The sequence below is a fragment of the Amblyomma mixtum genome, chromosome 5 (genome assembly GCF_055824585.1).
Source record: "Amblyomma mixtum isolate Tamu chromosome 5, ASM5582458v1, whole genome shotgun sequence".
Taxonomy (NCBI): Eukaryota; Metazoa; Arthropoda; class Arachnida; order Ixodida; family Ixodidae; genus Amblyomma; species Amblyomma mixtum.
In genome coordinates this window covers 7,449,376-7,472,469 of record NC_143016.1, presented here as the reverse complement: position 1 = coordinate 7,472,469, position 23,094 = coordinate 7,449,376, and the positions used below count along the sequence as shown (strand labels likewise).

The 23,094-nt window shown below is 41.1% G+C and overlaps 1 protein-coding gene and 1 long non-coding RNA gene across 12 annotated transcripts in view; both read left to right on the top strand.

Moving 5' to 3' along the window:
• Positions 1 to 23,094, top strand: part of LOC149341239 (uncharacterized) — a 179,587-nt gene that overhangs the window by 88,144 nt on the left and 68,349 nt on the right. The window contains exons 5-6 of one of the 11 annotated variants that reach the window (XM_089543199.1): positions 12,027 to 12,351; positions 22,168 to 22,214. The exons of 8 other annotated variants lie outside the window; for them this stretch is intronic. In XM_089543199.1, the coding sequence (XP_089399325.1) occupies positions 12,027 to 12,351; positions 22,168 to 22,213 (371 nt within the window). In that variant the 3' untranslated portion in view covers position 22,214. Of the gene's footprint in view, positions 1 to 12,026; positions 21,198 to 22,167; positions 22,215 to 23,094 lie in introns of those variants that run through there. 2 more of the 11 variants (XM_089543201.1, XM_089543200.1) reach the window with 2 other exon arrangements.
• Positions 980 to 11,964, top strand: LOC149341242 (uncharacterized). The gene is made up of 2 exons (XR_016282890.1): positions 980 to 5,800; positions 10,720 to 11,964. It is a non-coding gene; the product is annotated as an uncharacterized LOC149341242 (long non-coding RNA).

The window sequence follows — 23,094 nt, the reverse complement described above, 5'->3', positions numbered from 1 at the left end:
AATCACGCGTTTCTCTCGTCTTAATACGCTCACTGGGGCCACGCATCGGCAGATTTCGTCTGTCGTACCCGTCTGCTCGACAAGTGAATTTGAGCACAGCACGCTTATTTCAACAAAATCACGATCACGCGTTTCTCTCCTCTTAATACTCTCACTGGGGCCACGCATCGGCAGATTTCGTCTGTCGTACCCGTCTGCTCGACAAGTGAATTTGAGCACAGCACGCTTATTTCAACAAAATCACGCGTTTCTCTCGTCTTAATACGCTCACTGGGGCCACGCATCGGCAGATTTCGTCTGTCGTACCCGTCTGCTCGACAAGTGAATTTGAGCACAGCACGCTTATTTCAACAAAATCACGCGTTTCTCTCGTCTTTATACGTTCACTGGGGCCACGCATCGGCAGATTTCGTCTGTCGTACCCGTCTGCTCGACAAGTGAATTTGAGCACAGCACGCTTATTTCAACAAAATCACGCGTTTCTCTCGTCTTAATACGCTCACTGGGGCCACGCATCGGCAGATTTCGTCTGTCGTACCCGTCTGCTCGACAAGTGAATTTGAGCACAGCACGCTTATTTCAACAAAATCACGATCACGCGTTTCTCTCCTCTTAATACTCTCACTGGGGCCACGCATCGGCAGATTTCGTCTGTCGTACCCGTCTGCTCGACAAGTCACTAAAAAAACAATTCCACAACCGTCGCGGACGTGCTCTTTCGCTTGGCGAACAGGCGGCGGCCACTCCGGGCAAGGCTGCTCTAACGAGCTGGGTGGTTGCGGCGCGACAGCGTAGCTGTACGCGGAGGAGAATGTAAAAGGGAGAGGGGACAAATAGTCTGGCGACACTGGGTTTTAGTTCACAATCTGGCAACCTTATAACCTGGCAACACTGGAAGTCGCGCAAGTCTGGCAACACTATAGTATGGCAACACTGGGATAGCAGACGGCGGGTACGTCTCACGAAACTCTGCCGTGCCTGCCTGATCGGCTTATCCTGCCCAAGCTAGATTATTTCAGGGCCTGTAAGAACAAATGTAAGGCCGTCTTGGAGCATACAGAGCTGTCGAGCATGGAAACTTTGCTAGGTGTAAGGATAATGCCAGGTGCTTCATGCGATTGTACTTTTGCTCTACTTTTCTGCAAGCAGTACAGCACTGTTATTTTCAAAGGTGTGGAGGCTGCATAATTTGAGCCATTCACATGCACCTTGAAGTTGACCCCATAGATGCCTCCAGGTTCATTTATGTCAAAGTCATGGTCTGCTAAACTTGCAGTAGAAAGGTCACGTTGCTGTTGATCATTTTTGTATATGATTTCAAAAATTTTCATGTTTGCTTGTTTTTCGGCTCTTACATCTTACATGTGGCGGGCTAGTTACAGCGAGTGTCTGCCTATCTTTGTTAAACTTGTTTTAAATGTTCTCGAGTGTACATGGGAAAATGTGTCGTAATTTTGGGTGCCTCACATTTTTTCCTTGTCATTGTGAGGCATGTATTTTTAAGGGGCACCATGCTGAGTACGACTGTATGGTACAGGTTCTAAAGAGAAACTTGTCATGCAGGTTTTAACTTTGCCATGCTTGAGAACATCCAGGTTGAAAAATTCATAGTTGGTTTAGGTTTGGGGCTGTATAATCCAAAGGTTAGCTGGGTATTAGCTCATGAAACATGCTCACTCTTCTTTTTTGGACAGTTTTGACACCACAGACGATATTCAGTTCAGACTGGCCGTCATATAAAACACAATTTATGACATTATGTTTGCTGCCTTAAGTGTGAAATATCCAGTTTAATCCCTTACAAAAGTGGCCTGTGTCAGTATTTGGACATTTGCTTCCATTGGGGCACATGGACAAAGTAAACAAAATATATACGTTTATGCCACTACGTTTTGCTCTCAGCTTGACACTTCAACATGACCTTACTGCATTGTGGTATAGATGTAAAATGCAAGTGTAAACCAAAGAACTTGACAGGCACAGGTACTGGTGAACTCCTGGTACTTAGCTTTACCACCATTGCTCAGATGTACCTCACTGAACTATCCATTAGTGAACCAGCTTTATAATGCTACATTGTAATAATTGGAAAGGAACTTTCTGCTTTGAATTCTTTATGTTGCTGGTGCGAATGAAACATGCTTATTTTGTTCTGTAGCATCGGAGAGTTGGTCTGCACACCTAAATGGCAACATATTAGTGCAAAACCCTGAGAAGTGTCTCGCCAAAAACAAAGTACAGTTGAGAATAAAGTCAACTGACATCAGGAAGAGTTAAGGAAAATTTTGTAACAGCTCACGTTAGGTGGAGCTACGGATAATTTTCTGACAGTTCCAAGAACCTTGTTTGTTCTTACCTTCGAATAGACAGTATATGTCACTACTGAGCATGGTGTTGATGCACTTGTAGTGCACGCTAACAGGCATGGGTGGAAAGGAAGAAGGGAGACAATTAATGTGAGCTAGTTGGGAAATTCGTTTCAGATCTGTCAAAGGCAGTTGAAACTTTTCGCTGATTACATAAGCGGAGAACAACTTTGTTTATTACGCCTCTTTGATCACAGTTCTGGAAAACAGCTTTTGTACATGGTTCTGTGTCTTTGCTATGCAGCTGTTAAATCATAAGGGTGGATCAACTTTTGGTGTGTTTGGAAAAATTGGAAATTGTGCCAAAAATACTGATGGGCTAACTTTTGTCCTCTCGTGCGTTGTGCTGCTTGTTTTTTCGTAATCATTTGTCAGAGTCAACTAGCCAAGTTTGTGGATTTTGTATTGCAGGTGAAGATTACTCGATGAAATCTACTTATATTTGCTGTACGAATTATAAATGGAATTCCTTCTGAACCTCTCCTGTCAGGCACTCCGGAACAGGGTAGGATGGCAAGTGCCTCCCCCCCCCCCCACCACTTCCCCAGCCTCCAGCTGCTTGCATCCAGATCATATTTCTGACAAACACTTCAGTTCTAGAACATTATTAATGTAAAGCATGGCAGGGCTGAGCCAGTTGGCTTCGTAGCCAGTCGTAAAGAATTTTGTTTCGGTAACCCAAAACAGCCCTGTCCTAACAGAAGTTGATTGATTGGTCTCTGTTAGAAAAATTGAAATAGACCATATGCAAAGTTTTCTAATGCCGTTGATCACTTCTCGTGTACACCTTTATAGAGCTATGCATTTCAATTCATTGAACAATACACCTTTAAACAGTGCAAATAAGAAAAGTGTAAGCAGAAATAGAACTTAATAAATATTATGATAAAACATGGATTAAATAAATAACAAAACAAACCTGTAGTCTTGCCTCCCTCCAACCCCCTCCAAAAAAAGTTCCGGAGTCCCTGTCTCCTGCTTCCCTGTTACTTTTTCATATTCATTATCTAAAAAAAAATTGGTGCTTTCTACAGCCATCTAGATCTTTGAAATGAGGTACTTACGTATTCTGGCTTGGAATGCTTTAAGTTTATTTAAATCGGGAGGAGCAAGGCAGTTCAGAGGCACTACTGGCACAGAGTAATCTTGTCCAGTTTATTTCTAAGTTGCGGTAGGGATCTGAAGTATTTGTGTGCAAGTTTGTCGCCAGGGTTTATGACAGCAGCACATTTTATTTTCGCAGTGACATCTCATTTCGCTTGAAATTCTAGCAAGACAAACGCATTGCTGGCTTTTGTATTTCTTATCTTGAAAAACACTTGGCACACCTGGGAATTTAATATTACAGTAGTAGCTCTGCAGCATATTATTTTAAAATCTGTTGCAGTAAATAATAATGAGTGCATATGTAAAGGAAGCAAGCTCCGAAAATATTAAAGCACATGGTCCTTTGCCCTGATGTGATCAGATCTGGCACCCTTCATGATTTACCATGCTGTGGTGGGATAGAGCATAATCGTGTCATTCCACATGTTATGTGCTTTGTGTACAGTGTAGTATGGAGCATCATTTATGGCTTGAAAACTTCATATGGCTTTACGCAGCCATTAGATGTTGCTTAGTACTACTTCTACTGTATACACTTGGAAATAGAGAACATGATGCATAAGTATTCTGTGCTTCATCTTTTTCATCTAACCATGTTTAATGCTGTGCCCACCACCAAATTATGTCTTTCAGTTTAGGTCCCATTTGACCCCATACATTTATGTTAAGATGTTCTTAATTTTCAGAATGTATTTTTGACTCTCATTAACTTTTGTTATATAAACTTGGGACTGTTTACTTGGGCATTATTTTGGCAGGAACCAATCTGGGAATCGCTACTTTGCCATCGTGTTCTCTGAATATCCGACTGTTCAGTAATTTTTTGTTGAAGTAACTTATTGCTGACTGCTGTACATTTTGAGTTTCCCTAGTCGCATTTCGGTAATACTGCCTGACGAAATCCATTATTTAGTTTAGTGATCCTGTGTGCTACGAGCATGCATCGGAAAAGCTCTTAGGCACCGTGCAGTCATAATGGAAAAAGGCCAACGTTATTGTTGCACTGTTTAGTTTCATTGTATTACTCCAGTAAACAGCATGCTGCCTATCTCTGCTTGTACAGACTGTGCTGCATCTCGTTTCCTTTTTGCTGTCTGTGTCCTTTTGAGATGCTCTGAAAAGTTTGCTTCGGAGAACAGCAGTGCTTGCACTGCTGATGCTTGTGTGTGCATATATGTGCTATACAGGAACAGTATTCATCGTTTATGCTGGCTTATTAATAGTGGTTTTGCATATTCAGAAGACTGTGCAGTTAGGTCCGCGCACTTGGGCATGCTAACCTTATGCATCATACTCAATTTTTCTGTAGTTCATCTAGTTGGTAAGTGTGGAGGGGCGGCTTCAGTGTGGGAGTGTGGTGTCAACTATGCCTTTTGCAGTCTTATAGGATGTCACCATTGCAGCAGTTGTGAGCAGGCATTTCCCTTTCCTCCACCTTTAGCACTTAGTGGCCAAGTGTGGTGGCACAGTGTTTTGTTCAGGATAGCAACTGATGTTGAACTGCTGATCTCAGCAGTTGCGTTCAACATTGCAAGGCATTAGGTGTTGTTGGCCACATACTCCCATGTTGCAGTTTTTACTCCTGGGAAAGAGCTAGCCATGCCTGTTTTGAAGATATATATTACGCAAGCCAATGAAAGTGGTAGAACTAGTAGCTTTTGGTGGGTACCATTGCTTGTGCTGATGTTGCTAGTCTGTAGCAACCATATGCTTGCTGTAGAGATCTCGTGCGACTTATTATCTTAAGCAAGCTGCCAGACTTGTGCACACTGTGTTGGGAAACTTGCAAGACTGCAGGAAAGTCTTCTAAAGCCCGTTTATGAAGATGAGTACAGACCATTATATCTAGTCAAGATTTTTTGATCTGACCTTGGCTCCAACGCCTTGCACAAATTGCATGCTGCAACACTTTGTGAAAAGTGGCACTTCTGAGGAAAGTGCATTGGACCCAGGTCTTTTGCCTACCTGACTGGCTCCATGCTCCAAGCATGGGGCTTCTATTTATGTCTGCCAGGCTTTTTTGATGCAGAAGCAGTTGCAGAATGGTCTGCCTGCATCTTTGCATTATAATGCTGATGTAGTAGATCGGGCTGTGTGTGGGCACATTATGCTTCCACAAAAGTGTGGGCGCATGCAATGCTAGCTGAGCGATTCACAGCTGCTGTCCTATGCACTGTCACGTTGCCTTTCAATTTCCCAGGCAGCTTGCCACGAACATCTAAAAGGCAGCAGTGTTTGCCTGCAGGCAGTGAGCATCAGTTTTGCACCTGTGTCTGCATTGAGAAGCTCTGGCAGTTGCACGTACAAGCAGGAACCCTTCCTAGAAGGTGTGTCCTCCCTTTACTCCACTTGGAGAACAAGTCTTTTGCTGTTCACTGTTTGATGTCTGCTGTGCCGAGGCTTAGCCTCCCGAACAGGTCTTGTCACCTAGTGACACCTCAACGTGATTGACATGCTTGCAGTGGCTTTTCCGTGCATTTCTGTCTCCCACAAGGTGGGCTATGGCTTGCAGGCCACCGTGATAGTCGTGTGTTGGTGTGTTGATGTGTTGTATAGTGCTAGATACCCGAGTGTTTCAAGGGCATTTTGTGGCAGGAAGAGTGTTCTGAGCTACGCTTGTAAATGCGTGGTACTGTACTGGATCTTTCCTAATTAGTCGCTTTTTGTTTCCTTTTGTAGACATACGTTAAGTGTTTTTTTTTTCCCCCCTGATTTTCAAATCTGCTTTCAGCAAGCATTTGATCTTTTTAATGTGAGAGAATAAAGCCTGGCTGTCTGGGATGACTTTATTAACATAAATTTTCCTTGACAGCACTACGTCCGGAGCAAAACAGTAACTCTGCATTGAAATGTAGTTACTGCAATTATACGGTAGAAATTACATTGCTGCCAAATTTATATGAAATTTCTGGTGAACGCAGTTTATTCAGACAGCCAGGTACATAACACTTAGTTTTTGTTTTAAAGAAAAATGTTTTCAGTTTCCAAAAGGTTTTATTAATTGTGGTTATTGAGTGCTTCTGCAGGTTCCTTTTGTTTCTGGTAAGTTAAGGTAATTTCAGGAGCATTAATTTTCTGTGTATCGTGTTGTTGGTGCAACAATAGGTTGAGGAGGAGGCACTTTCTCTACTTAAAGGCAGCTTGCGCAAGACATGCGAAAAATTGTGCTGGAAAGTATAGTGTGGCAAAAAAAAATTTGGTAAGTGATGTGGGAAGCAAAAGACCCGTATAAAGTCCATGAGGTGTGCTGAGTGAATCATATGCATAATATTGTACACAGTTGGTTCAGAGCCACACTATTTTTAATAAAGCAAAGCGCCTTTTCTTTTTGCCAGCTATCAAAGTTCAGAACATGTGGAGGTTGACCATTTTAGATAGAATATATAAAGCAGCTTGGCCCCCTGAAGCATTATTTTATTTGTGAACTATGTTTCTGTGGAGGTTTGGTTGACAGTGGGGAGTTTTATTTTATTTTGTACTGTTGAGAGTAAAAGAGGTGTATACCACTCAAGCTTAAATTAGACTTCATTGCTGTTTCATTTTCCAGCAGTGTCTGCTGTCGAGACAGATGAGCAGGTGACCATTTTAATGCTGTCTCGTTGAAGGCCCCGTTTACCAGAAAATCCGGTGTCAGCGTTGTCGGCGACGTGTTCTGGGTGAAAAATTACGGGCATCTCTCTGGCAGGTGGTCCCCAGAGAGCAACCTAAGAGGCATGTGGGCCACCTAGGTCACATGACCTTGCGACATCATCATCATCATCAGCCTGCCCACCGCATAGTGGGCAAACTGCCCACCGTGGCAGGTGGCAGTTATATTAATGATTGGTCGTTTGGGAAGAGCAACCTGGGCTACTCAAGGCCCACCACTGGGAGCACCAGCCATCGCAGGGCAAACCACTGGACCACTACGCCAGGGGGGGTATGGGGACTCCCAGGGATCTATGAATGTAAGAGTATAGAATGACCTTGTGCATATAAGGGAATTAACCCATTACGCTATCGCGTCATGCCCTCAAGGCGGATCTTAAGTGACCCCTCCAATTTTTTATGTAGGGGCATGTCAGTTTGTTAGTTTCAATCCATAACGCTCCTGCTTTGCAAAAGCACTGCAAGGTATCGCACGCACAGTGAGCGATGCAGCTGCTTGTGGTATACATCACTTTTTTCTCCAACAGTACATGCTTTGCACTCATGTTGCATTGCAAAAACAGCAATAAACATGTGGAAAAAATACTTTATAGTGTTTTATGCCAGCCGTATAATGAAATCTTGTTACTGTCTCGTAAGGAACAAACCAGTGTGTGTAGGCAGTTACATTGAGTGCTTCTGTTCTTCACTCAGTGATACTATCTCAAATTCTTTGCTCTTTGACATTGTTGGGTTCTTAGTGACATTTTTGTTGCTCCTAGAAGCTGCATTCTTTTCATTAAAAAAAAATATATTTTATCAGTGTTCAACAGGAATATTTGAATATGTCTATGTATTTAGCACATTTGTGTACACTATGTTAAATGCCCCTGTTATCATGTAGTGTGTGGTGTAGTGCATGAATAAGCAGTAATTCTTTCCAGTTTGAAAACAGTGAGCTGCTTTCTTGCAAGGGTTTAAGCTGTTTAATTCATGTAAACAGTACTTTGCTGTCAGCACAAGCTTCATCTGGCTCTGCATCAGTTGTAACTGTTGTAACAAAACAGGCATCTTTTGTCACTGGAACTGAAACAAAAAAACAGACGGTGATAAAGATGATGAAGTTATAAGTTGTATTTCTATTCTAGCATGCAATAGGCCATTTTTTTTAACTATCTTCGCTGTTTGCAGTAACTGCTCTTGTACAATGATTGATGGTGTCTTAAGGGAGACATGGGTCCTAAAATGGTGAAAAAATGCGAGAATTTAGATTTTTCAAAAATTGCATATTTGGCGGGTTCCGTATACTCGGAGTGCGTACCTACACAGTTTCGAAGTCTAATTTGACCTCCGCTACTAAAAAATTGATATATTTGATGCCTGCAGAGTGCTGATATTGCGATTTTGGAGCTAATTGCGGCAGAACTTCTTGCCCGTCGCTTCCCTCAAACTCATCCCCTATGGCCACCATCTTGGTCTTTTTTTCTAAAGCTGGCGCTCTTCGATACATCCTGCTATTACTCACTATTATGAAATCCTCTCAGAAGGTCTGTGTTCTACTATTTTCTGAGGCCTCTACAATGACCTTCTGATGCAATTTTCTCCACTTCATGTTTTTTGCCAATATGACTAGCGTTACGGAAGTTTTCATTATGTTTTTGTGCAATTTCAATTAATCCTATACTGTTGATTTCAGAACGAACTAAACTATAGAACTGTGCTATTTTTTTTTATGGCCAGGTCAGACATGTAAAATTTTGTGAACAATAACGTCGCCTAATTATATTTCATAAATTTGGGGTTTCGACATAATTGAACATTTTTTAATATGATGTAGCTCATTAACAATATAAATAACATAGCCCCACATGACAGGCCATTGCCTACAGCTCCATTTCAGTCTGAATCAAAAATGTTGAGAAAAAGTTCTTAATGACCCGTAAGAAATTACCTAATTAAGTTTTATTTTTTTCATAATATGAGAACTAATTGAGATATACTGAAACTTAATATATATTTGAAAACAGGAGGAAGGAATACATATGCACACTTAATTTCATTACGATACGTGTGATAATAAAGTTTCATTTTTAATGGCCACGTCTCGTTAATTCACATACGAATCCAGATCTGCCTGTAACTTGTATGACAGTGCTTCTTGTTGCTATTGTTTGAAACATATGTGTATTGAGTGTTGCCATTACTAAACTGCATGATAAAGCATTCTGTGAAATCTTTTAGGTTATGCAGCAAATTTGTTTATTTGCTGAACTTAGTAAGTTTGACGAGGCATATGTGCTACTTTATTGGCCAACTCATGAACAAAGCAGCCACAAATACCGCGTCATCTGTGCTTGTTCTGTGCAAGGCATATTCATTCTTGAAACCTTTTACATGTGTTACTTTCTCATACAAACATCGCTGCATTTAGTCTTTTACTGCTGCGCTAGTCATTTGATGAATGTAAATTATGTTTATACCTTTTGTTACAAAGTTTTATTGATACCGTAGAGTAAAGCAGTTGTTTACGCTGGGGCGTATCATCTTAGGGTATGAAAAAAAAAGCAAAGATTAAATTCTTAAGCCTTTTTTTATAAGTGATCTTTTATTTCGTAATTTCATTATTGATGCACTAGTACTGCCAGCATAACCAGCATGCCTGGCACTGCATTTGTGTCAAGTGCACAAAGATGTTACCATTTGTGTCGGCTCATCTCCTGGTTAGTGCCAACATTATAAATGTGTGGAAAAGGCTGCAGATTTATTCAACACACGTTCCGACCCTGGGATTGATTGCTTGGCAGTTCGAAGACAAAATGTGGTGCCAGGATGGCTGGCGTTTTTACTGTGCTTTTGCACATTTTGTTGATATTGGGGATGCATGAAGGTGGGCCTTTGTCTATTTTTTTATTTTGTTATTTTTAAATGTGTTGCAGCGTTCTTATAAATTTCCATGACGCGTCGGTCTTGGAGCAGAACTACGTGCATCCACTCCCTCTCTGGATCTGTATACTTCTGTGCTATCCTATTTGCTGACTGTAGTACTTGCTTCTGCTTTACGCAATAAACAATGAGTGCCTGTCATAACTTTTTGACTTTATGACAATTCATGATAGCTCCAAATGGCTCTTAGCTGTTTGTTTTGGAGCAAAGGGTGCAGTTTTCATTTGCCTGTCATTTTTCCGGGTGTTATATTTTTCATGAAATTTTTAAGAAAGGAATAAAGTAATCTATTATTAATTTGCACAGTGAAGCTCAAGCAAACCTGAGTTTATAAGCATCATGTTTTTGTGTAGTTTGATCACAAAAAAAATAAACGGACATTCAGTGAGAGTAACTGGGCCTGTTTAGTGATCCAATTCATGTTTCTGGTATCTAGTTCTGTGTACGTTCTCCAGCATGTTAGTTCATAACAATTGTCGTCCAAGTACCATAACACCTAAATGTTGTGGCTGTTTTACTGTGAAGCACATGAGTCGGTGTCCTTTTCTGTGTATTCTATTTTTGTGCCTTTCTGGTTGCATTTCACAGGTAAGGTGATCGTCTTATGCTCTACTTGTGTTGGCTAAATGTTTGTGTGCTGTGGAACTAATCATAGCCATGCACCTTTCCTTTGCAGTGCTATAAAGCAAGCCTGATTTTTCATGAAGAATCAGCCACTGTACGCTGATGAAAGCCATGGAAAGAAGCCACACGGCACTGAATGCTGTGGCCATTGTTGTCGTTTTTGTTTTCTTCCTTCGGAAACTGGTTTTGGTTGTTGTGTTGTCACATGCACTTAGGGTGTGGTCACAACCTATTTGTTTGTTTGTTTTCTGTTTGCTTGAACAGTAGAGCTTTTAACCTGTCATGCCACAAATAACTAGCATGCATTCACATTGAATTTACTGGAGCATTATTTGGTTTTGGTGTGTTTTTGTTTTATATTTGAGCCTGTAATACTGTAAGCTGTTCAGTCAGCTATTATAATGTTTATTCAACTAAGCAGTGCCTTTGTTCATGAGAAATTGATGCTCTTGCATACACAGTCATGCTTTGTGATGTTGTGTCAACATGGCACTTCACTTTTTTTGTACTCAATGGAAAGGATTTACTTTTAGAGTTGAAATGAAAAGTTGAATTTAAACACGAAGGAGTGATGAAACCACCAGAACTGGAGTGTGTAGGACAGAGCTATATGTTAGTCCTTTGCATGCTGTTATTCGAACTGGCTCACCTACTAACACATACAAGCAGACTTGAATTGTTTATTTAATGCACAGTATCACCGTTGAAATTGTTTTATCAAGCTTCTACCCTTTTTGCCTTGAAATTGGTTGTGAATCCTGTTTGCTTATTGTTTTGTTAACACTTTCATCACTTTTAATTCGATTCCTTATGTAGTTTTTTTAAAAAGTATTTCTGTTTAGTGATTTTACATGTATTGAAAGTATACTTGTGGTAAACTAAATTGCAACTGTCTGGGGAAAAAAAAAGAAATGCTCACGCTTCATAATTGCCCATATTTAATAGTTTGTAGTTCAGCATGTTTTCCTGCTAGGCAAGAACATGGCCATGTTGGGAACACCCTTTTTGCTGTTTGTTCTTCTGAAAATTGGAGATTTTTTTGCAACTAAGTGATTTAGCTTTTCATGCTTACCTTTCTCCTGTCCTTACCTTCATTTGTCTTTCTACCTCTGCTTTCTGTTAAGTGTGTGTGTGTCATATAAAAAGCGAGTTTCTGTTGTCGCTACTTATCGTGCATGCAGATGCCTTTATTAATTTCTTTTCAGAATTCTTGGTAACTGTGGTTTAGAAGCATTCATTGTTCACTGTGAACCCATTTTGTGGCAGAGTTGAGAATAAACTGGGTGACCTTTCTGAATTTGTGCTTTATGCTCCTGTTCCTCTACTCTTTTCTCTCCTCCTCTCCCCAACCCATCCCAGGAAGTGGTGGTGGAGGCAACGACCAGATGACAAGTGTGGATGACTTCCTGAGCAAGTACAACTCGTACCTGCAGCAGCTGCAGTCGCCTTCTTCGGCTGCGGGGTCGGCACTGCTGACGGCTGCCCGTGCTGACAACACATGCCCGATTTGCCTCAAGACCTACTCGACCAAGCACAGCATGCGACGCCACATGCTGATGCACAAGCCCTTCAACCGGCGTTTCCAGTGCGACGTCTGTGGCAAGCTGTTCAACTGGCCCGGAAACTTGAAGACACACCTGCAGACCATCCACAACATGCGCGTGGTGGACTTCAAGTACCGCAAGTACCGCTTCCCTCTCCCTTCTGACATGAACAGCAAGTCGTAGGGTGATCTGGTGTTAAGCAGTGTCATCGGCACGCTTGGGGCTTCCCGGCCTGTCACATGCACTGCTAGTGCTGGGATGGGAAGAGAAATAGTTTTCTGGCCTCACTGACTGGGGTTTGAGTGCATAACTCGAGAGTGTGTTGAACGTCACCCTGAGAGCTGTGTGTGAGGACAAGGCAATGAGGAAAAGCTGAGATTTACTGAGCAAATATTTGTTGCGCAAACAAGCGGAACTAAAGCTTCACTTCCAACATGAAGTATTGAAGGCATGGGGCTTTCCTGTCTCTGTGTGAGCCTGTTGCGAGGTGCCATTTCTTGGCTGAGGATAAAGAGTACCAATATTTTAGCTTGATCCAGGCTTGCCCTTGTTCTGTTTGACCTTTGGGTGATCTGGCAGAGCTAGCAACACTGCTAGGGCTGCATTATGCCCTCGTGTTGAGACTACAAAATGCAACCTTTTTTTCATTGTAGTTACTGTGTTAACGCCGCACTAGTTGCATCTTGATAGTTTCCATGACCAAGATTTTTCAGCTTAGTTTGCTTCTGCTTGAGAAAAAAAAAGCTTGCATTGGCCTCCGTAGCCACTTTGCAGTGCTGTTTTTTTATATTGCCTATTGCCATAGCTTCGTCTTGGCCTCACTGCGTAATGGTTACGCATCTGCAACTGCTGCTTTTTTTCATTACTCATTTGAGGAACAACGAAGAATTGTGGGCTGCAATTTGTGTTTTGTACGTAAAAATGCACAAGCTAATCATTCTTATGGTGCGGAGGAAGACTTGCGTTGTCGTTCTGTTAGCCAGAAGTTTGTGAGGTCGCCCTTGATGCACAGATGTTGGTTTAACTCTTCAGGCGAGCCCTGTTAGAGCAAGCTCTGCAGGTGTGTTTTAAGTAGCAATGTCTGTTATATTCATTTCTGTGGCTGAAGCTGCGTATCTCAGATCTCTCTTCTTGACTAATGAAGCAGACAATTATTAGGTTCCCAATTCATTAAGCAGTGTTGCACAAAACTCCTATAATTGGCCATATGTGGGCAACATTCTGATCATGGCTAATGTTCTATCAGTCACAATGCTGTTTGTGCATTAGGTAGGTATGGGAACTTTCTGCGATGTGAACATGCTTGCTACTGGAGTTTGTAAACTGCTTTGAGAGGCTTTTTCGTTACACCAAGAAGCAAGGCTTAAGTGTCAGCCTTATGTTGGTAAAGCAGCACTTCTTTTCTTCTGGCATGGCGGCATTTGGTTGCTTCGCTGCAAACGCTTTTAATTTTTATTTAATAACCAGGTTTTATGGAGCTGAAGGGAACAAAGATTATAGATTTGTTCGTGCTCAAGTTTTGCACAGGAATCAAATGCTGTGGTCTGCCAATGCATTTGGCCTTGTTACTCGCTTGGTACATGCAGTTAAAAGGGAAAGCTGCCAGTGAGCCTAGCTCCCAAGAAATCTTGTTGAGGGAACTGTGTGTACTTGTGTCACTGTCTGGACAGAAAGATATTGGCTGCTTGGGGGTACCAGTGTGGTGCTTTTTCTGGTCTTTGCACCAAAGGAAGCAAAGGGCCCCTTATAGTTTAAATTTGGTCAAAACTAGAAGAACTTGAATTTTCACCTCTCCCAGCGTATGGAACCTCTGCGCCACTTCTTCAGTCGCTTGTCTTGTCTCTTCCTGGCATACGGCGATTCTTCACGCAGAAATCGCTGCTAGAAAAGTAGATTTTAGTGGATGGAAATTTCTGCAAGCACTGCTATAGTGTCTAGCTTGGAGTTAGTATGGTACAGCATCATGATTTGTTATTGGTTAAAAATATAAGCTTAATAGGACACGTGCTCTGAAGGAAGGAAAATTGTGAAACTGGACTGGGAATTTGGTTGTTTGTTTCTCTTTGTCACTAATAGTTAATACTGACTTTGGCTTTCCAGAAATTACTCTGATCAAATGGTGATATGCAAAATATCTCATGTTTAGAATTTATCTTCCTAACCTTTTGTGTGTGACAAGCTACTATGCCATCATCAATTAATACTTTTGTCTGTCACCTACAAGAAGCCAGGAAGTTAACCCACCAGTCACAGCTGTGCAAAGCCTATTATTTGTTCACTGCAATCATCGGCAAGCGTGGCAACTTAAAGGGCCCCTGACCAGGTTTGAACATTTCAAATTAACAAGCCCACTGTATCATCATCAGCCTGACTACACCCACTGCAGGGCAAAGGCCTCTCCCATGCCTCTCCAATTAATCCTGTCCTTTGCCAACCGTGGCCACCGTATCCCCGTAAACTTATTAATCTCATCCGCCCACCTAACTTTCTGCCATGCCCTGCTACTCTTGCCTTCTCTTGGAATCCTAGTCGCTGCCCTTAAGGACCAGCGGTTATCTTGCCTTCACTTTACATGCCCTGCCCAAGCCCATTTCTTCCTCTTGATTTCGACTAGGATGCCATTAACCTGCGTTTGTTTCCTCATCCACTCTGCCCGCTTCCGATCTCTTCAGTTACATCTATCATTTTTCTTTTCGTAGCTCACTGCGTTGACCTTAACTTAAGCTGAACCCTTTTCATTAGCCTCCACATTTCTGCCCCATAGGTAAGTACCGGTAAGATGCAGCTGTTGTATACTTTTCTCTTGAGGGATATTGGTAAAGTGCTGTTCATGATCTGAGAGAACCTGCCATATGCGCACCATCCCATTCTTGTTCTTCTAGTTATTTCCCTCTCATGACCCTGACCAGCGGCCACTACCTGCCCTAAGTAGACGTATTCCCTTGCCACTTACAGCAAAGAATATGGTCTATTGTGGAGTATCCTTTAAGAAAGCCTCCCTGAACATTTGGTTGATTGAAGTCTAAGGTTGTCCTGATTCTTTTTGCGATTACCTTTGTAAATACCTTGTAGGCAACAGACAGTAAGCTGATCGGTCTGCAATTTTTCAAGTACTTGACGTGTCCTTTCTTATGAATTAAGATGATGTTAGCGTTCTTCCAAGCTTCTGGTACGCTCGAGGTCGTAAGGCATCGCGTATACAGGGTGACTAGTTTTTCTAGCACAATCTCCACTCCATCCTTCAAGAGATCTGCTGTTGCCTGATCCTCACCAGCTGCTTTCCCTTTTTGCATTGCTCCTAAGGCTTTCTTTACTTCCTCTTTCGTTAGTGGCAGGACGTCTCATTGCTGTGCGCTACAGCCTATCTCACTAAACATTCTAATTACTTTGACTACTGTATAGATTTATGTAGAGCTCTTTGGCTACTGTAACTATCTTATCCATATTCCTAATGACATTGCCCTCTTTGTCTCTTAGCACATACGTCTGATTTTTGGTTTTTACCAATGCCCAGTTTCCTCTTTGTGCTTTTAGGTTGCCTCCGTTCTTTAGAGCATGCTCGATTTTCTCCATATTAAACTTCCTTATGTCAGCTACCTTGCACTTATTTATTAACTTTGATAGCTCTGCCAGTTCTGTTCTGTTCGTAGGGGTAGATGCTTTCATGCTTTGTTCTTAATCATATTTTTTGTCTCCTGAGATAGCTTACCGGTATCTTGTCGAACTATCCTACTGCCTGCTTCTACTGCGCACTCCGTAATTATAGCAGTGAGATTATCATTCATTGTTTGAACATTAACATCGTCTTCCTCAGTTAGAACCGAATAATTCGAGACCTTACCATTCTGTGGTCGCTACAATGCACCTTTCCGAGGACCTCCACATCCTGCATGATACCAGGGTGAGTGCATAGGATGAAGTCTGTTTCGTTTTTAATCTCATCATTGGGTCTGTTCCATGTCGACATCCAGTTCTTTCATTTCCGGAAGAAGGTATTCATGATCTGTAAATTATTTTTCTTTGCAGCTGTAACCTTACCGTTAGTAAGTCTTCTAAAAAAATTTTTGTGGTCACACCTTCCTGGACTTTTGATAGTAGTGCATTTTTAGCCAGAGGATCATCAGGGGCCCTCTAATGTTTTTAGCTGCTTGAATCATTGGCAGTTGGAGAATAATTTGTCATTCATACATATAACAGGGGCATCAAAAACCAAATGAGCCTTAATTTCACATCTCTAGTATGCAGTGGAATGGCTAATCGTAAAGTAATGAGCTATTTCGGTGCTCTTAAATGTGACTGCAAATAACAGTTTGGATGGGGATCATGCAGCAGTTGTGTTAATCAGGCTTCAAATTTTGCGAGTTTTGTTGCAGATCCATGAGGTGTGTTCCTTTTTAAGTATTTTTTAGTGTCACCTGCATTCATATATTTACATCTGTGGTAACTGTGTGCTCTAGGTCAGGAAGAAACCTTTGTCATGATAGCTTGGAGGCGATTTAGTGTCCGCATAATTAATTGGTTTCATCTCGTTTGAAAGACTGACATGAAATTGTTAGCTGCCAATAGAACAGAGTGGACAACGCTTTGTAAAGTCCTGCGCCTTCAGAGAACTCCTCTTTTTATCTTACAGTAAGATCAGACAAACACCTGAAAAAATAAACGGTACATGCTTCCATGTAGGGTTAGGTAAGACTTTTGTAATTATATTGCTGTGTGCTTAGTTTTTTGAAGCAAACGAATTCTTTACCAGTCCCTTTGGTCAGTGGATACAGGGTGTTTAACTAGCTTGTAATTTTTTTTTCTTTCATGTTATGTAGCCTTCCTTTTTTTCTTCACTTATATATGGTGTAAGCATTGCAGTCGTTATAGTATATTTTACAGTGCCAGTGTTGGCCGATTTTATTAAAGTTTGCACATTGTGAAGCTGCATGACGTGCTGCATCAGTAATATTTGGTTTCCATTTTGCTATGGTATATGTTCAAGTAAGGCATCCAATATTTTCCTTCCTGCATGCAGGATGGTAGCGTGCATCTCTTTATTGCGGTATCAGGGTACACTTGTACACTCTGTTAGATTTACGTTTTATCTTACTCTGCATTTTTCTTGTATTTGCTGTGTTGATATTTTGTTCACATACCTGCGTTCCTACGTCTGTGTTCACCATTGCTTCTGTGCAAGGTAGGAGAGGTCTAGTGTAGGAGAACACTATAGTTATTTAGTATTCAAACAGCATTCAAAATGTAGTTTTAATTTATTTCAGGGACACAGGGTGTTTTGTTATTATTAATTATATTATCATTATATATTTTATCTTCTTTATGTATCAGAATTTGTGTTTTTGTGTGCTTCCAGTGCTTGTTTAGATGCAGCTTTCACAAAGTCGTTTTTGGTCTTATATTGGACTTGCTGCCCGTATGAACAATCAATGCATTTCTTTTCCCATGGTCACCACACCTGTGCTCGGTTCCTACCCGATAGAACACTTTTTGAAAGGTGCACCGTGTAGACACTGCCTTCGTGTGTGTGCACATTGGCAGGGCTCGTAATGTTTCGGAAAGTTGGCAACGCATGCAGTGATTCGATTGAGCCTGCCATGTTGCGTATTTTGTCACATCAGTGTTGTTTGTTTTCTGTCGCATTTTAGTAGGAAGCCCTTCTCACAGTAAGCTGCTTTGGGGATTTTCCTCATTCCTCATGTCATGTCACATTCCGCTGGATGCGTTCTTTCTGTTGATGACACGCCAGGGACATATTGTTGTGGAGTGGTGTGATGGCCGTTGTAGTCAGTTAACCTCATTTTATACTCTTTAGTCTTTGATTTATCTCTTTTATGTGTTTCTATTGTACTGACTTTTTCAGTTTCCTTAGAAGTAAGGCATATACGAGTTCAAATAGTCTGTATTTTCCAGAACTTCACATGATACTTGGCTTCATTTGTTGAGAGTTCTATGGCAGAGAAAATGCTCATTTCCTCTATGGTGAGATGTACCTTAGTAAGCAGCACTGTATGAGCAATGAAACTCTCAGTGGAACAAAGCTTTGTAGGTGTGTGGAACAGCCTTGTATTTGCACCATGTGCATAAATTGGCATGCTACTGAGCTTTGAGCTGGCAAAAAAACAAAACAGAAACAAGCATTTGTGCCAAAAATATTTATTCAGGTGCTTTTGGTGCACTGTGAGTCTGTGGGAAAATCTTCTAGAAGAGCTTGTCTGCAGAAGGGGCTATTGCATTCTCTTAACTCGACAGGAGTTGGTACTTGTTTCGACAGGAGTCTGTAATTTTATATTGTGTTGCACCGGTCCTATGCAACTAGATGAGCAAGAATTTTAAGGACTACCATCATCACTCCATATGTGGGTGGTTCGATATAAATTGCATGTTCATTGGAAAGACGCTGCCTTAAAATTTGGAACTGCCTGGAGGCTTTTTATTGTTCGTACAGACATTTTTAGTGCAGTAAATGCTTGTTCACTGCAGCCATTGAAGTTCTGTGGAATTTACGATATTAACAAGTCTACCATTGCCACAAAGTAGAGTTGTGCTTTCCATGTCACAAAGCATCGAGAGTTGAGAATAGCTACAACACACTGGCAAGAGAGGAGTGCACATTTTTTCGTCTGTGAGCTGTAGATGCGAAGGACAACCAGCTCTATCTGTGACAGTTATTTTATTTGCACCTTTTGTTGCTTGAAGAAACTCGGTGACTTGGCTAAAAATACTCTATGTATCCATGCTATTTGTTAGACAAAAGAGCAAATAGCACAGCTGCATGCAATGGCTCTCTAGTTTGGTGATACAGAAACAGGGAACATAAAAGTATTGCTTTTATTTTTTTAGTACGGGAACATTATGTCTTCTGGGAAAAAGGGTGCTTTCTTTTGTCTAGAAGCATTTAACTTGCATTTACTGGCTTTTTTTGGCCAAGATCAAAGATCTGTCATCAAATCAATTGCCCATTCATGCACTTAAGCAAGTGATGTGTGGGATGCCAAGTTTATGTTTGTAATTTTCCCTCGTTACTGCATTGGTGTTCTTAAAATTCTCATAGATGAGGGTTTAGCACCACAATTTTATTAGGAGACATGCAGTATTGCTAAATGCTGTATTGCATTTAGCAGCATTTCTGCAGTCATGTATAATGCCTGTGCTGCATTGCCTTTTTTTTTTTGCTTATATTGCACTGTTGTAACTTGCAAGCTTTTTTTTTTTCTTTCTTTCTTTCTTTTAAGCCCTTCGCTTGTAGACTTCACTTCAGCCACCTGTGAACTAAGGGGATGTCTGAGATGGATGCGTGAACAGAGGAACATAAATGTTCTGCACTGCAGTTGTTCATACATGGCATTTTGGTGTCGTGGCACACGTTTAGGCCCCCTTCTCCTCCTAACAGATATCTTTTTTTCGGTTAAAAAAAAAATGCAGTCACCACTTCTTTCTGCATCTGCCAGGTGTCAGTGACCTGAACTGGCAGTGCCACTGAGTTCACTTCACTTGGCCAGTGAAGGCAGCAGGGACTACTTGCAGCACCTGAAATGAATCTGTGTTTGAGCTGACAGCTCAATATTTGAAGGAGCTATAGCTGCACCTTGTAGTGGTGTTTATAGCTCACTAACAAAGTAGGGGAAAACAAGCAAACATACTCACACTTCCAACCTGACGTGTCACATACTAAGCCTTAGCCTTTCTTACGCTACTCTAGGCCGAGCACTCTGATCCCTTAGTAGGGGGCGGTCGTTTATGTATGATTTGCTTGATATCTTGCAACGGAACAGGCACAGTTATCAGCATGCTGGTAACAGCTTCTGCTGACATTTGTTGGATGCATTACAAGTGTTGGGTGGATTCCCACTGTCATTGCCTATGCAGCTGTTGGTTGGAAAGAGGCATCAAAGAACTGGCATGAGCAATTCTTGCTTTGCTGCCAGATGAAAATTGTCTGGGCAGCCATGAAACAGTTTGTAGGAACCGGCAGTCAGACATGCGACCCCTTCACCTCAAGCACATGCTGTGCATCACTGGTCATGTGGTCTGCCTGTGCAGGAAGGCTAGCTTGCAAAAAATGAAACAGCAACAATGCTGGTTTGCTATGTCTTCCTCAAGTACTTGGTCGGATGCATGCTGATGCTGTCGTTTTCAGATGGGCTTGACTATAGCAAATCTGAAAATTCTTTATTTTACCTATCATTCTTGAGGAGGCATGCCATTTTCAAGTGAACTGCAGCATTTGAACTATGCATATGGCGTTAGTGTTTCTCACAGTGGCTTCCTGCTGTATCTTTTTACAGATAAACCTTCTTTTATCTGTACTGTGACTGTAATTATCAGCTGTTTCTGCTGAAGGAACGAGTGTAAATGCATGATCTTTCAAAGGTCAGCATGACATTACAGCGCGTGTGAGAATGTTGTAAACCATTTAGCCACAAGTGTGCATTTGCCAGGTCTTCCATTGCTTGCATTGTTGCATTTTTCTAGATGTTTCCAAGGTGATGCGGTCTTTTTTTGTATTAAAACTATGGCATACTTTTATTTACTGTACGACTTTTCACCTTTATTTTGTCGGTAGTCTGTTTCATTGTGTGGAAAGAATAATCAAAAGTTGGCTGATGTTTTAGAGACAGATGTAGGAGCCAAGCTAACCTTGTAAAAGGTTGATGGCATTGTCATGTAGGGCTGTTAAAATGAGCCTGAGGTGTTCTGAAATGTATGCATCCCCTGTCATATGCAGTTTTTCACATTCGTGAAGTGCATCGTGTAGAGGTGTCTTGGTGTTGAGAATTTGTCCTGTCATGAAAGTTGGCACCAGAACAAAGAAGTGTGCATTTCTTGTAGTTTTCTTGGGTTATTGGTTGTGGTGCTGTACTGCTTTCTTCTATTTTGCATTTTTAGATTTTTTCTTCACATACACGTCTTGTGAGAGCTGTTTTACAAGTGAATCAAATGCAAAAAAAAAAGAACAAAAGGAAAATAAAAAGGCTTTAGCTAAGCACTAGTGTGGTTCCTTGTCTTACATCCAAGCGGTTCGCTTCATTACATGCCCAGTGCTGGTATTGACTTTTTGTTCACAATGAATTACCACATACTCTTGTTTCAAGTGTGGGCAGCTATGTTTTTAAGACCACTTAGAAACGATTTCCGCTTACCTTGTGATAGGCTTTTCTAGTGCAGTAGATCTGTACAACGGCATCAAGTTAAAGCATCTTTAGTCAGTGGCCACTGTCTATGTTGCAAACCTGTTAAAACATACAGCAGTCCTTGGCATAATGTCATGCCAATCTAGATTTCCGCTAACTGCCTCTTGCAGCTGAACAGTGATGATGCTTTTTCATGCTCTGTGGCATGAATTGTGGCTTCTGAGTTTGGCTAGCAGTAGGCATATAGCGCCAGTAGAAAATTTGATTTATAAGCATGTTTGCAACAACACGTGGCTGTCCTATGTTGTGCCTGTCACGTCTTCAGTGAATATTGCAGGCATTTTGGGAAAGGTAAATGGCGTAGTGCATTGCTGCTCACTTTACCAAAGACAAGAGTTGACAATCCAGGATAATAAAGAAACCATTCAATGCTGTCACGGGAAAAACAGTGCTGCTTCATTCACAAATCTTGGTTTAGGCAAAGGTTGACCTGTGCATTTTCTTCTACTTTCATCCTGTCTAGGCTTAATCAGACTTTTGCTACTTGCTTTGTTGTGAAATCAGGCATGTCTTACTATCCATGTTTTCTAATGTAAAGCAGAGTGTAATAGTTTAAGTAATGGGTCACTTGAAACTTGATGAAACTTGAAACCTTTCAGTTTAATCATATGTGCTTTTCTCTTTCTAAATTTTTCCACTTGGTTTTCAAAGCAGTACCTAGCTTTGTTACATCACAAGCTGTAGCTATGTTACCATATTTTGCTTTGTTAATGACCTGAAATGTTAACTTGCATTGTGTTATTTTATGTGCTGTCTTTCTATCAGATATATGACTGCGTTGGTATATAGCGGCATCAAGCCTCAAAAATAAGGTATGATCTTGGCATGTTATGCTACAGCATGGTTCAGTGCATGAAAATGTGCATGTGTTGTTAAAGGCCAAAAAGGCCAAGCTTTGTAGACTGTCATTTCTGAAGTTGAGCTTTTTTGTTATTGACTTGTGGGTTTAGTACGCCTTTACAGTGTGCTTCCTATGTGGCATGATTTGCATAATATAATTAGTATTGCATATAACTCTAACCTTGAGAATACTTTGCTGTTATTAATGAGCTGAAACATTTTAACCTCTTTAAAGGCTTATTTGAATCTTCAGAATAATTTGGCTTATTGTGAAACTAATGTTAAGGCTCATCATTTTCTTTAAATAAAGAGCTCCCATTGCAGTTTCTTGACTTTAAGGTTTTAAAATTTGAAACCATTATTATCATAAGTATGCTAATAGCTTCAAGAGAACTGAGCTTGCTTTCATTGCCTTAATAGCAGACGCTTTCCTCTGGAAAACAGTAGGGTCAGTGAGAATGATCTTTTTAATTTACATCCACGTACTGTAGAGCTACTTACATATACTGCAGAGCTTTTGTGCACCAAAATTATGTATGGTGGCTCAGAACAAAAGATAATCATCCAGTTATGCTGAAGTGGTGCATGGAAATAATTATGCAAAAAAGAAAAGCAATAGGAGGTAAAATCCAAGAAAAATTTTAAAGTAGTTACGACTTCTGGCTCAAGGAGCTGTTTCGAGACCATGTGAGTGACTACAAATAAATCAAACCAAATGAAATAATGCTTTATTAGGTACAAGGAGGATAAGTACACAGACAGTTTACAAACGACTGGGACAAGGTGGTAGGGGGGTTGTCAATTGCAGCTAATTTAAATGGGTGTGTCTTGCTGATTCGCCTAGAAACAGTG